Source organism: Artibeus jamaicensis, unplaced genomic scaffold (assembly GCF_021234435.1).
Source record: "Artibeus jamaicensis isolate MK-2021 breed Jamaican fruit bat unplaced genomic scaffold, CSHL_Jam_final contig_426, whole genome shotgun sequence".
Taxonomy (NCBI): Eukaryota; Metazoa; Chordata; class Mammalia; order Chiroptera; family Phyllostomidae; genus Artibeus; species Artibeus jamaicensis.
This window is the reverse complement of record NW_026521826.1, coordinates 9,258,606-9,273,384: the sequence shown is the minus strand read 5'-3', so window position 1 is coordinate 9,273,384 and position 14,779 is coordinate 9,258,606. Positions and strand designations below refer to the sequence as shown.

At 42.4% G+C, this 14,779-nt stretch overlaps 1 protein-coding gene across 8 annotated transcripts in view; it reads right to left on the bottom strand.

Annotated features, from left to right (window-relative positions):
* Positions 1-991: 991 nt before the first annotated feature.
* CELF2 (CUGBP Elav-like family member 2) overlaps positions 992-14,779 on the bottom strand; it is a 503,518-nt gene continuing 489,730 nt past the window's right edge. For 4 of the 8 annotated variants that reach the window (XM_053665830.1, XM_053665829.1, XM_053665832.1 and 1 more), the window contains 4 exons: positions 14,515-14,712; positions 9,315-9,458; positions 5,954-6,124; positions 992-4,596 (listed from right to left, as the gene is read on the bottom strand). In XM_053665830.1, the coding sequence (XP_053521805.1) occupies positions 5,997-6,124; positions 9,315-9,458; positions 14,515-14,712 (470 nt within the window). In that variant the 3' untranslated portion in view covers positions 992-4,596; positions 5,954-5,996. The remainder of the gene's footprint in view (positions 4,597-5,953; positions 6,125-9,314; positions 9,459-14,514; positions 14,713-14,779) is intronic. The other 4 variants (XM_053665833.1, XM_053665831.1, XM_053665835.1 and 1 more) reach the window with 1 other exon arrangement.

The following is a 14,779-nucleotide window of genomic DNA, read 5'->3' as shown; positions in this document are numbered from 1 at the left end:
ATTTAGCTCTTAAAATACATAAAATTTAAGTGACTTTTCTATGTATCTCTCTTGGTTGATGGGAACACATAGACTTAACCTTTTTCACATCTTCTATTCCCCAGGTAAGTAAGTTTATTTCTTCTGCCCTGGAGAATTCACCTTTTTAATATGTGATGATTGATTAGTTTCTAAGAAGAGTGTGACTATAGCGTTATGCCTTTCGACTTGTGGGTGTAGACAGAAGTTCTGCTGCTTCTCTTCCTAAGTTTCTTAAGGTTATTCAGCAAAGCAGCAGCACTTTCAAATGAATGTTAAGAACTGCACACACACACCCATGACACAGGAGAGTGGGGTGAGGTCAGACGAGGACGGAAGAGAAGGTGAACTCTCCCAGTGTGGCCCGAAGACCAGAAGAGGTCTTGGCAAATCCAGCTCTGTAGGCAGGTATTTAGGTGAATAGCAGAAATGGAAGCAGTGGTTAAAATGGGCTGTTGTACATAAATCAGAGGTGGCTGGTGTGCAGTTTCCCCTTCCTCCAAATCAGATATTCACTTAGGTGGAATCGACTGTATCTTTTTACACAACATATAGAAAAAAACAGATACGTGAAACAGTGAGGTGTGTAGATGTATCACCAACACATAATGACCACCAACAATACAACACGCAGAGAGAGAAACAAGTATTAGGAAAATGGTTTAATATTGGAGACAGAAGCAAAAAACTGCATCACACAATAACATACGTTACAAAAATAAGTTTGACTGTTTCAACTACACAGTTATGTTCACAATGAGGACGGAAGAATCAGAAAAAACTTTGATCTAAACAGCAAAAAAGCAAACCCCTAAAGTTTTAACTAATACATTTATCCACTTAAAGTGACTGAGTACTTCTAAATCTAATTACCTTATTGTGTAACTGCACAATACAGAATAAAAAGTGAAACTTACCGCTGTATTTTAAGACAAAATTCTAATGCTAGATATAAGCAAAGGGAAAAAAGAAATCAAGCCAAAGTTTTTAATTCTCAAAAGAAAAGCAACTCTCTTTCTATCAACCAGAAATCAAACTTGAAATCAGTCATTGTCAGGGGGCCCACTAGAGTAAGCCACAAAAATTTCCATTTTTTTAATCTCCAGTATAAAAAGTTCCACTGGTACAAAATGCATAATAAGTACAATCAGTTGTAGAAATAGGAAAGCCTGCATTATTATTATTATTTTTTTGGCTCAAATTCCATCAAACAACAAAATCCAAATGCATCAATAACACAAACAATACTCCGTGGTCTTACAGTTTCCACTAGGTTGCAGGAACTTTGGCTTTTCTCAGACAATATTTAAAAACTATTTTATAATTCTAAACAAAATGGTATTATTAATCTACAACAACAATTCTCACAGCACAGAAAAACACAAATACATTTTTTGTATGACATTATTCAAAAAGGTAATGAAACTACAGGTTTTTTTTTAGATTTTATTTCTTCATGTTAATTAGCACTTAAGATAATAATAAAAACAAACAGTAAAATGAGTCCAGAGTAGCACAAGCCAAAGAACTAGAACCCCTATGGTGAAAGAAAGATGAACTTGTTTCGCCTTGAGGACTGTCATTTTATCGCAGTTCTCTAATTTAGTTTAAAAATGACTATTCTCTACACTTGATTTTTAAAAAAGCAGTTTCCCTGTGTTTTCTCTTCCCGCACAGGCCCTCACACCCTTGCAGCTTTTTCCTTTTGACATTAAAAGAGAAAGTGACTAAAAGGACAAATCGTCTCTGAGGAGGGTCATCTTCTTAACAATGAAACATGCCAAAAAACCCCAAACCAACCAACCCCAGAAAGCATGGACTTACCCCCTAAATGTGTCTTGGTTGCCTGCAAAATAAGAAACACTCAAATTAAAGTGTTCACCCCGAGCCCCCTGTTAACTGCACTCAGTCCCTCTGGGGGAGATGCAGTGGTTGAAAGGAAAAGAGGGCAGGAGGAGGGCAGCTCGCTTCAGTGAGGAAATCAGAAAAAATTGTTTTCCAAGATCTCTGTAGAGATAGGTAAATGAAGAGATTCAGAACGAAACAGTCTGAATAACTCAAATGGTGTTCCTGTTCGTGTATCTACACACCACCACATACTGCATATGAGACACGTGTGTGGTAACTTTTGTTTCAGCTGATTGCTGCAGGAAGTACAAAATAGCCCTCAAAGGATGAAGGAAGGCCCCAGCAGTAGTAAACACGTGTGAGGATAATACAAATCACTTCGTTATAAGTGCATGTGCCATAAGAAGGGAATTTTTTTTTTTTGCATTATTAGAGGCTAGTCCTTTCCATCCCAGGGCTATCACATCCACACACACATTAGACCGAGTGGGGTGGTAAGTGGGACGAGGAGGAAGGGAAGGGAGCCAGCAGTTTGTGGGGGCTGCAGTGGTGACGTGGGGACTTGTCAAGACAGCAAGAGATCTGTTCACATGAAGTCAAAGTAATATGGCACTTCAAAAAGTGGCAGCAGGAACTGGTACGAATTATTTGGTCAGAGAGTTTGATAAAGAACTGAGTTTTCCTTATATGGTCAGTACGTGCATTGAATTAAAAAAAAAAAAAGCTAGGGAAAAGACTACCAGCTACCACCAGACACCTTGGTATTAAGAGGTATCCACCGGGGTCAGAGAGATCCCCAGCACAATGGCTGATTAGAAATATTAATTGGGAGTATTTAAAATACAAAAGCAAAAATACCTCAAAAGACTACCCATTACCACGTCATTTAATAGGAAGGTATATGGAAATATTCTAAACTGGAACATACTACTACATCTGATCTCAAAAGCATACAGAATCTAAGAACAGAATCTAAGATTTATTTAGGTGCTGAATCTATCTACCATCCCTCTCAAAAGGTTTATTTAATAAACTGTTTTTAAACAGAAGGAATTCCAGCAGCACATTAAGAATTAAAAAAGAAAACAGAAATAATAAAATGTTAAAATGTAGGAGGGGGAGCAGAAAGGGTTAAAATACATATATCTTTTTCCTTCAGATTTGCCTTGTGGGTTTTTTTCTTTTGGATCTCAACCAAAGGATAAAGCAGTAAAGACAAAAAACAACTCAGAGAAGATATATGCAGGGTAAAAAATCCAAATCGGGAACACCCCAAAACAAACTAAAATGATGACAGTATAAAAGTTAGTTATCAACATTCCAGATAGCTCTGGGTAGAAAGGGTTAAAAGTTCAAAACTTTCTCACCTTAGAGGTTTCCATATATTATGAAGAAGATACACGGTGAGGCTGCCGTCACAGCACTGATGTGCAGAGCGATTAAAAAAGTGAGACATGGGCACTTGTACAATGTCTTACAAAAAACATCATAGAGAAATAACAAACAATAACAATTTCAGGCAACAAGACCACAGGATAGCAAGTTAACAAACTTTTTAACCTCTTTTTTTTGTTTTTTGTTTTTTAAATATCAGGGATTTATACAAAACACATAATAAAATACCCATGTTATCAAATTACTTCTCACAAGAAACACACCGAAGCTCTAGGAAGGAAGTACCTTTGGAATTTGGCACTATATATTTTCACTTTTTTTCTTTAAAAGAAAAAAAAAATCACATTTTGCTGAACACAAACACATCTAAATAGTCCACAATAAAAAAAAATGACATCAATGCTTTACAAGCCAACACAAAACTTATTCTGGAATAGATTTTTTTTTCCCCCTCACATGAAATATTTTTTAAGCAAACAACTGTTGTTTTGAAATTCTTTGTTAAGTAAACCAATTCTAAACTTGTCTTATCAACAAAGAACATTAAGACCATAAGACTCATGATGAAACCACAACTTAATTCACAGAAGCACCAACGCAACACAGTTTACAGTAACCTTTCTCCTGTACATTGAAACAGTATAAAATATAGGTAATTTCATGTGCATTAAACCATGGATTGTCTAACTGTGAGTCAGTTCAGCAAAAGGTGACACAAATAGGTAGCATTTGCCCCAAAACAGGGTAAATATTTTTCTTATACTAATCTACAAAAAGTGGTTCTATATATATATCTTAATGAGAAAGTGAGCCACCTAAAATGGCCTTATCAAAAAACTTTACACTGCCTGAAAAATGTAAAAACTATTACAGACCTCTAGAGACTTAAAATCAGACAGTTTTTTTCTCAAACTGTTTTTGGAAGTAGTCTGTTAGAAACCAACATTCTGTGTCCCTGGACACATATTGCTATTGTTACCAGTGACCGGGAAGAATGCCAATCCCTGTATAATACTTTCAAGTCTGTTTTATGAAAAGAAAAAAATAAGAAAGAAACATTTTTGCCACAGGTTTTTTTTTACTATAATTAATTTTTCTAATAATTTCAGTCTTGCATGAATGCAGCAATGTTTTTCACATTGACTTCCCAGAATTCATAGCTAGATGAGGTCACATGCAAATTTCAAAGGTCAAACTAGATCAAAGGTCAGTAGGAGAACCAAATATGATGTGAGGTCAGAAAGACATCAGAAACAATGACGGGACGATGAAACTTTTTTTGAGACGCCACAGGGACATGCTAGGCAAACGGTGAACTAACGGGCATGAAGATGTCTAGGGAGAAAACAAGGGAGAGTAAAAAGTTACACAGAATCTACTCAGCAGCAACAAAATCACTCTTAAGGGTGCGGGAGAAAAACTAATGCAAATCTTAGGTCATTGGGGAGTCTACGAGCCATCCACATAATTTGCATTTCTTACAACCTTTATCCACAGCACAATGGAACCCCAAGAGAATCCATCCGGAGAGGGGGAGGGGATGGATTCCTGGTAGTTTGGGGTGAGGGGCTGGCAAGGGACAGGGGAGGATCCAGTTTCAACGGATGTGACATAAGGGGAAAGTCAGACAACTGAACTGTAAACTAGATAATGGAAGTTACGAACAAAATAATCAGACAGATACAAACAACGAGAGGATAAAGCATGAAATTTAGGCCTAGGGTCCAACAGTGAAAAAAAGCCCATTCCTAGAACGATTCCTTTAGAGACTACTTCAGAAGGATCTAGCTAGCACAGAGAGCTGTTCTTTAGGTACCCAATAAGTTAACAATAGGCAATAAATAACTTCCATTATTTCTGAGGCAGTAAAAATTTTGTACAAAAATAGAAATGCTTTTTTTACAAATAAAATTTACAGGCCTGTGGCTTTCTTTTTTATTTATGTATTATTTATGTATTATTTATTATTAAATTTATCTTTCAAGAAACATCAAGTATTTTCATTCATTTTTATTTTATTTTTAAACCCTGTAGCTTTAAGAAACAGATCTCTAAATCTTTTTTACATTAATCCTTTCTAAGAACTAAAATAAAACAATAACAAAATAGACAACCAGTATAATAACCTGACCAATAAATGTCATGTTGCTTTGAACCCTAAAATAAAATCCTACTTATCAAAACAAACCAAATGTAGTGGAAAGACGTTTGTATTGTTTTAAGTGCTTCTCCTGGCTTTTCTCTTGCTCTAGGCCACCACCTTGACCTCTAACCAGCTGGCGCCCTCCTAGGGGTGAACAGGACAGGAGGGGTGAGTTCTCCAGGCAGTGCTCTCAGGGCACCAGGGGGGGTCTCTGAGTTAGAATTGCACATTAGCCTTTGTTTGCCTTTTCAATTGTCAAGATGTCATTTATTTGTGTATGTTTTCCTTTAAAAAAGCAAAAAACAAACAAAAAAACAGAAAAGGTAAAAGGAGATTCAAATTGCAAAACAAAGAATACAGTGGCACAACTGGAGGAGTGTACTCGATAGAAACAAGGTAGCCCAGGTTTTAAATATGGCGAACTGGGTGAAGGGTGGGAGGGGGAGGTGGAGGCCTTATTGTAAAAATAACCGTCTCTCTTGGTAAAAGTTGGCAATGTGGTCCTCCTCTGCCTTTCCTGTTGAGAACAGGCTGGCTCTTGGGACTTACCCTAAGAAAGCTAAAACAAAGCAGGGAGCCTCTGGGGTTAGGATCAGTAAGGTTTGCTGTCGTTTTTGGAGCGCTTCAGCTGGACCTTCAAGCGTTTCATGCCAATCTGAAAGCCGTTCATAGCCTGGATAGCAGCTTGTGCAGACACGGGATTGTCGTAGCTAACAAAACCTGGAAAACAGAAAGGGAAGGAAGGCAGGAATCAAGATGGAGAGGCGGTGGAGAGAGAAGGGGGCCAGGGCCCCCCCGGAAAGTGTAACTGCAAATGGTGAGTACATGTGCCGATGCCGTGGGCAAACAGGACACATTTTAGGGGCCACAATGGGAATGTCCGCGGAGAAGCCGTGAAAAGGCTAGGTGGACAGGTAATTGGGTTTGACGAGAAAACTCCTTTGCAGAAAGCTACAATTTCCACCTCAGTTGTCTGAGTAAATTTAGTCTCTTTGCTTACTGATTTCAGTCAAAGTCCACTTGTGTTTCAAGTCCCTTAGAATGTTTCTGCAAGAATCCCAGGTACATGGTAAGTGCTGCTCAGATAAGTGGTGGATAAATATGCAGGGCCGAAAGGGCCCCAGAGGCTCATGTATCCCCACCAGGCTGAATTGGAGAGGCGGGATAACTAAGGGAAGGACCGGCCAACACGGTGTGCTGCCAGATGCCCCCACCTTTCCTTCTCTCTCTTACAGAGCCCCCACTCCTTTGGCTCTAGGATGGGGTCAGTGAATTAACTGTAGAATAGTTTATACTTGGTTTTTAACATTTTAGAGTTGTTACTGAGAGGCACCTAGGGATGCAGGGGAAATGCTGGGCCTTCTTCCTTACCTGAACTTCCATTTTCAAAGTTCCACTGAATGCAACAGAATGGAAATTGCTACCTTCATAGTCCCAAGACTCTTGGGGGATATACAGTCTTAACAGCTCAGGGCTTAACGGTCCTAACAGAGTTTCCAGTATCCTTCTCTATTCCAACACTCACCACCAAAAAAGATAGGGAGGGCACGCTTTTGAAAGAGAACTGACTGTGCTCTGCAAAGACCAGGAGGCAGAATTCTGATCATGTGTCTGTTCTCACCAGAGGGTGAGATGGGCAGGGGCGGGTGGTGCCACAATGTCGGTGCCAAAGTGCTGAGCTCAAATGGTCCCTACTTACTTTTTGGTAGTGAGAGGAAGCTATTATACTAGTTGCCTTTCAGTTCTGAACGTCAGCTGTTTAGAAGGTTCTATATTAAGCTTCTCGATATACTTACTATTAAAGTTTAAAGTTAAAGAGAAAATTCCTTTACAAACTAGAGGAGGAAGAAAAGGACATGAATATGCCTTTAGCAGAGTTCTCAGCTGATAAACCTGAGTATACGGTAGAAAGTTTCTGATAGGCAGGCTGAACTGCAAAACAGTGGCTTACACTTTTTTGAAATCTAATTTTGAATAAATGTGATCTTGAAGCTAAAATATTTGCTCAGACTTTATCCTTTCCCTGTGGATTTTCAGCCAGAATCAGAAGTTCCGTTCTGATTAAAGAATGGAAACAGGTCAAGAGTGCATTGGATTAGGAAACCTGGCCAAGAGGCTAGAACAAAAGAATGGGGTTATTACCCTGTGACTAGCAAACCTGGGCCCCCAAGGAGCTGTTAAACTGGCTCATTGAGAAACCTTGGTATGGGAGGCTACGGCTTTTATAAAAATAAAAAATACCGTCCACTAAACTAAATTGTCTGCTGATACTCATAGCTGTAACTCACGTTCTTATGAACACATAGGTTAAGTAGCCTGTGGGCTGACATGCACTCTTTTAAAAGCAGTACTTTCTGAAAATCCAACCATGAAGCTCAATCCTTTTCCAATCTCCAGATCAGCCCAGGACATTGTTTGGCAATGAGCAATATAAAAGTCTGGCTCAAAACCGGTGCAGGGAAGCTCCCAAAGGTAGGCTCACACTGAAACACACACACTTTATGTAATAACCAACCCCAGTCCACTCTCTCCTGAACCGTTACCCGGGGGCTGATGGGCTTGCTGCAGCAATAGTGTAATGGGTTCAGGCCAACAGCCTTTCCACTGGGTAAAAAGAGTGACTTAAATGGTTGATGTACTAATTCCCCTAACAGCAGAAGCTTCAGACCTTCCTGGGCAGTAGCACGGAAGTTAGACGTCATGATAATGAAGTTTCGGAAGCCAAACATCTTGGTTGCTCATTAATGGTAAGCCAGATACTAAGTGTGGCTGAGAACCAGCCTACTGCCTTTGATGTTTTACTTTATACCATACCATTCTATTTGTATTATTTCCTCCGGCCCATATGTATTCTACTTTATTTTGTTTTATGCTACTCGTAATACCTACTACCAACAGGAATTAGTAAATTGGAGGGTGACTTGAGCATTTGAGTCCTTCCTCAAACTGGGCCAGAACTTGTCCAGTAATATATACTCTGAACATTCTGCTTCTAAACTACTGTGGGGACTAGAAGGGTTTGAAAAAAAACAAGCAATAATGAATGCTTTCCTCTTGGTGTAGGACATTAGTGCCTGCCATGAGCTTGTCTTCCTCTCTTTGAGCAGAGAAAGGCCTTGGGTGGCCAAGTCTCGGCTGCTTGAGGAAGGAGGGCATAACAGCTCAGGCTGCCAAGGAGCTGGGTTTCCCATGTCCTCAGAAGACCTGCCCCTCCGTGCTCTACGGCCACTCAGGCGGTCCCTGCAGGTCCTCTCAGCCCACCTCCTGGCTCCCAGCACAGTGCGGTGCTTTATGTGACCATGAGATACTAACCGGCCATCCCTGTGCTCCCGGACCTGCACTGCGGAGAGTGGTCCGACCTTCCCTCTACTAGGAAGATGTGCAGTGTGTATGGACATGCTGAGCAGTAGGCCCCAGTGTGTCACATGCATCCATGGTGGCTCAGTCACCCTGAACCTGGCAGGGTGAGGAATTAGTGGTACAGGGGTCGCAGTGCCGCTCTGTATCAGGACAGCCTACACTGCAGTTCGTTAACTGCATTCCCATCTGGTAGAGTTTGTGGTCCAGTCTACGAGACCTAAAGGAACTGCTGTTGCTCTACGATGAGCAAGTGCCACACGTAGGTAGCAACACACATCTACAGGTACAGCATTACCTGATGTATGGGCAACTGGTTTTACTTCCCAGATCCTTCCTTTTTCTACAGCCCCTTCCTCTTTCCTTAACTGTTTTATTAAACGACTTTGCCCAGTCTGCTCCTATGGATCCAGGATCCAGAGAACCAGGAACCACCACCACACAGGGACAGCCCTGTCCTGACTTCTACAGTGTTTGCCATTTACATCTTCCTCCCCGTGGCTCCGCAGTGGGGGACGTGCTGTAACATTCTAGCTTGGTTTCTGTTGCATACCAAAACACTTGCTCAGATTGGTCTGTTTGTCAATGAAGACTTTAGCAGAGATAACATTTCCAAAAGGCATGAACATCTGCAGAATGTCCTGGTCTCCAAACTCCTGTGGAAGGTGGTAAATAAAGAGGTTTGCACCCTCTGGACCTAAAGAGGAAACAAAAACCAGAGTAAGGTATTCTTCGCTTCTTATTCCCGAAGCCTCTTCTTAGGAACGCTTTAACAATAGGCTAAGCCTCGGGCTTTCCCTCACACCGAAAGAGGAGAAAATAGAAGCATAAAATGCTATGTGCCAATCTGTCTTTTAGGAAAGCAAACATGCTTTAAGTTTTCATCATTTCCTCAGAAACACTGGTTAAGAATGGCTTCCTTTTCACTGATAGTTTTCTGTGGGCCACATCTGCTCACTACACATGCGGAATATGCCAATCTCTTCATGGGTGGGGGTCACAGGATAGAGAGGGGAGGAGAATGCAGGCACCGGTTTACCTGGGTGGCCGTGTTTTGCGGTGTGTATATAGTGTCTCCCCGAGGAGAGTGTGTCCTCTGCATTCTAAGCAAATTGGAGCAATTGAGAATAATGGATATAACAGTAATGCTGCTTGGATTTCTCAATCATTTACCTAATTATCCATCCAGTTTTGATTTGCCAAATCTCTTAACACGCAGTCTAATAATCATCTTTATTAGAGATGACTGGCAATGAGTCAAGGCAGGAAAACTAGGTAGGCAGAGTTTTACAACTGTAACAGGCATTATCCCACTGGGAATTGGTTTTGGAAATGAAGACACGCTATGCAGCAGCCAGTCAGAGACTGAGCTGAGCCAGGCTCTTTATTTTCACCCATCAGTTTCTAGAAATACAACAAACAAGGGCAGAATGAGGAAGATCTGAGCTACACTGGTCAGAGAGGTAAGTTCTCCTAAGTTCCTTTCCATTTCATTCTCCTTCCTCTAGCCATCTGCACAAGAAGTATCTGAAGGTTAAAGGAAGCAAAAACTAGAGAAAGGTGGGAATCCAAATGACCTGATGGAAGGTAATCATCTTCCAATATGTAACAGGCAAGGATGCTTTCCAGGTCAAAGGGTGCTAGGACTAGTTGCACATTCTTTCCCAGATGGTTCTGGTGAGGCCCGGGGGTAGAATGCCTCTAGGATGCCCTATGTTCTGGGCATGGTATCTGGGAGGGAAGGGAGATCATAAAATCGGCAGAGTAACCTCTGCATCTGGTATGTGGAACCTTAACTGGCATTCACAGGAGGAACCAGGACCGGAAGGCCCTGGGGATAAGCTGCAGTGGCTGGGAGTCCACGGGAATGGGTCAAAGAAAACCATAAAGGGGTACAAAGAACTGTGTACACATAAAAGTGATGAATATCTTTGCAAAGGAGAGTTAAACCAGTTAACTTCCTACAAAAAAAATCGTAAAAGATATGTTCTAATGAATGGGGCTTTTTCACAAGGAAAACTTCTTGAGGCAAATTTCTGAAGCCAAAGACAAAGCCTTTCTTCTGTAAGTGTCAATGTGACCATCTGACCTTCCCAGATCGCTCAGTTTCCATGGACGTGCCACGTCCGACGCAGAGGTGGTCTGTATGTAAAAGGACACAGGCTTTCATCCCCATAATAGTTCTTGGCTTAGAAAAATTCTTAGAAGTGCAAACTGAGTAGATAGAACCCCCAAACACTGGAAATGGGTGTTCTCAGTGTAGTGTGCCACGCCCTCCCTGCACTTTGTACACTGGGCATGTCTGGCACTATCCAGACAAAAGATCCAAACTTGCAAATGAGGACAGATGGCACCTAGTCTGAACCATGAGGTCGGCTCAGCCCCTGAAACTTGGTTTGGGGGGGGGGCGGGGAGAAATGCAGATTCAATGCCTGTGCCTGGGTAATCCTAGCATTCCAGACGGCTCTACAATTCAGACTGTTTCCCTGCCAGATGGGGCCCGAGAAAAATGTGAAGACAGGAAACTCCGAAGAGGCTTTGTCCTCTTAGTCATCGTTTTTCCAGGAAAAATGCCACCGTCTCCCACTATAGACCCATTTTTCCATCTCCAAGGAATAGTTTGATTTTACAAACCACCAACAACGTTAACACCCAAATGAAAAAAGCAGACTGGACATGGAAAACACCCCTGAGTGAAGGCAGGCAGCTGCTGCCACAGAGGCCAACGGTAAGAAGTAAAAACTGTTTTGAGAGCTCCCTGTCCGCCGCACCTTTCCCTTCAGAAGCTGGCTGACAGATCACACATTCCTCAGATTTCTCCTAGTACACGGTATTTTAACTTGGTAGAAGTCTGTCATATTGTTGGTCTCAGCTGGTTGGCATTCCTATTTTGTATTTCTCTTTCTTCTGGTTCACTCCCTTGATTTGAGTCCCAGTTTCCTTTCCATTACTATTGGTTTTCTGTGCATTTCCCTTCATTTCAGTTATTTTAGCCTTCATATGTTCCTCTAATTTGTGACTAAAATCAACCAGTTCTGTGAGCATCCTGATCACCGGTGTTTTGAACTATGCATCTGATAGGTTGGCTAACTCTTGGTTGCTTAGAATTATTGGCTCTGGGGCTTTGAATTGTTGTTGAGCGATAATGTTTTGGTCTATTTGCGCCTGTTAGGTATGAGGGGCGGAGCCTTAGGTGTTCACCAGGGCGGGACGACCCAGTAGCTGGGTTGTGATGCTGTATGTGGAGGCGGGGTCAGAAAGGGGCAATGGCGGTCCCCAATGCTGCTTCCTGAGCCGCTGGGGCCTGCGTGGTCCATCTCACTGCTCGCTCATTTGCCTGGTTTATCTGCATGTGAATGTGTGACCGCGGTCAGCCTGCTCCTTGCGCCCTCACTGGGTCTGCCCGTTGCAACCCTGTGCCTGGGTCGGTCTGGCTGAGTTTTCCTGTGCAACCCTGCTCTGCCAGCTGCTGGCTCCCCCCCTCTTACCAGTCTGGCTGAACGGTTCATTGTTGTTGGACTTCCATACAGTTCAATTTTGTGTTTCGGTTGCGTTTTTGTTACTAAAACTTTGTTGTCTTTAAACTTGGTTGTGTGAGGAGGCACAGTGTTTCCACCTACGCCTCCATCTTGGCCGGAAGTCATCCATATTTTGTATTTCTAACTGGGCACCGGGTCTGGCATAAAGCACTGAGGGTGTTCGCATCAGACCACCGGCTTCCCATGGGGTGTCCGAGGCTCCTCCTACTTGTGTGTGTGTGTGACCTGCCTCCTGCAAGCATGGGACGATGGAAGGTGTGAAAGGGGCCAGAGTGAATTCAGGCAAGGTGGTTGATTTCTCTGGATTTAGATCAGTCGGGATGCCGTAACCCTTCAGAAGACTTAAAACCAAATGCTTTACAAAGCCAGACCAGCTCATGTTCCTGTGGGGTAATACACACCAGGGCACGTGACTAAATGTATCAAGCTGACTCACCTCTCTTGACTGAAGGACAGAACTATGAAGTGATAACTCTAAAACTCTATTTGATATAATTCATTATGAGATTTTTTTCTTTCCCAGTATAACTTGCCTTTCATATTATTTTAGTTAAACTAATATTAAGATGGCTCACATTTCTTGAATTCATGTTAACTGGATGAGAAAGAAGGTATGAGAAAGTGAGAGAGAATTAAAAACAACAAAGAAACCCCACACCATGCCACTGGTGGCCTGCATACCTAAATACACAGAATCTGGAGTTGGTGACTGTCACTTCCAACTGTTTCATACTAATCCCAGAGGGCTAGTTACTGCACAAGCAATCCCGAAAACCCAAGGCACGGACTAAGTTTAGGGCCGTGGGCTAGAGTAAAGCAGCTAAAGAAAATGGTGTTTCCAGGCCCAGACTCTCTGCGTCAGGCACTGAAGTTTGAGTCTCCTGCTGACATTGTCCCAGCAACACAGGCTCTGCAGCCTGCCGTGAGGTGCTGCTGGTAATGGAGAGGGCAGCAGAGGCAAGTGGGGCACCCGGCTGCATGGTCCCTTCTGAGGAAGTCATTATCTTCCAGGACCCTCCTGCTGCTCTCATTTGTCACCACTACAGTCCGACTCCAGACAAGGGGCCTCTGAGCAGGCTTTTGTGGAGTCGTGTGTATGACACCGCATCTCCACACGGCTGGGGGAACAGCCTCCGACCCCGTGTACATGTTCAAAACATCTATGGTGGTCACAACTGGGAGTAAAGAGAAAGTGAAGTAATGGTTTTTCACATAGCTTCTATTTTAAACAATCTCTGATTTTTACAAACAGAAAAAAGCCTTTTTTAAAAAAAACACGAGTATCTTTAAAGCTATGTTCTCTTTAAAAATTCACAACTTTGTAAAGTAAAACTATTATTTCTTTATAGAATACTACATTTAAAGTCAAAGTATTTAGACAAAACGGTTTGGAATTACGGGGTGAGGGTAAAGGAGAAGGGAAAGAAATCAAGCCAAAGTCTTCAACAACATGTCCCCATTCTAGCTGCTTATCCCATATTCTTAAGTCAGAAAGGGAATCAAAACCATGTTGAAAATTCTGCTTTTAAAGCAACCGCAATTAAGAAAGAAGAAGCCAAAAGAAGAGAGAAAAAGAGACAACTCTTCCTATTTTGACTAGCTCATTAACTATTTTATAATTAGCTTTAATTTATTCTGAACTTTAACTTCCTGACGTTCATTTTGCTTTACTGGCACAGAAAGCAGTGCAATCAATCACTTATTTGCTGCTCCCCAGAAGACCCCCCAGTTCAAGACCGAGTCAATCCTAACAGTAGATTTATTGTTAACCTGGAAACGACCGCCTGCTAAGAGGCAGGCTACGCTGTCACAGCACGGCCTGGGATGGGCTGGACAGCTTCATCCCTCCCACTGAGGAGGAGCTGCATGTGCGGGGAGAAATAATGCTGATTTGGGAGAAAGCGGGGGAGTTCCTAGGAATTTTTTTGATGGCAGCAATTACTAAGCAATTGTGTATAAACACATAGTGGGTGAGAAACCCATCTCAAGAGGTAGCTGAAAAATTAAAAGATATAAGAAATATAAGTCTGAACAGGAAAGATTGAATCAAATGGTTTAAGATAATCAGGTTTCTCGAATGAAAAATCACAAATACTAGAAATAAAAACAATTGCTTTCTAGCTCAGTCTAGGTGTTATGAAAAGGCGCATCGAAGCTGAAAGGTGCCCGTCAGGCCGGCCACACCGGGAGCGCCGGGCCGAGGGCGGCACGTACCTTCCTTCTGGCTGCCCGCCGCGCTCTGCTGCTGCAGCAAGCTCTGGCTGTACAGCGTGGGCAGTGCCGCTGCTGCGTACTGCTGAATCCCTGAGTAGGCCTGGGTGAGGGCGTCCATGGTGCCCGCTGTGCCGTTCGTCAAGCCCGTGGCGCCAAGTCCTCCATTCAGAGCCGCCATACCTGAGAGCATTTGAGCAACTTTACAAAAAACCCAACAATAGAGAAGAGAAACAGCACTTTTCATTAGTGCTTTCCAAAGGAAGTT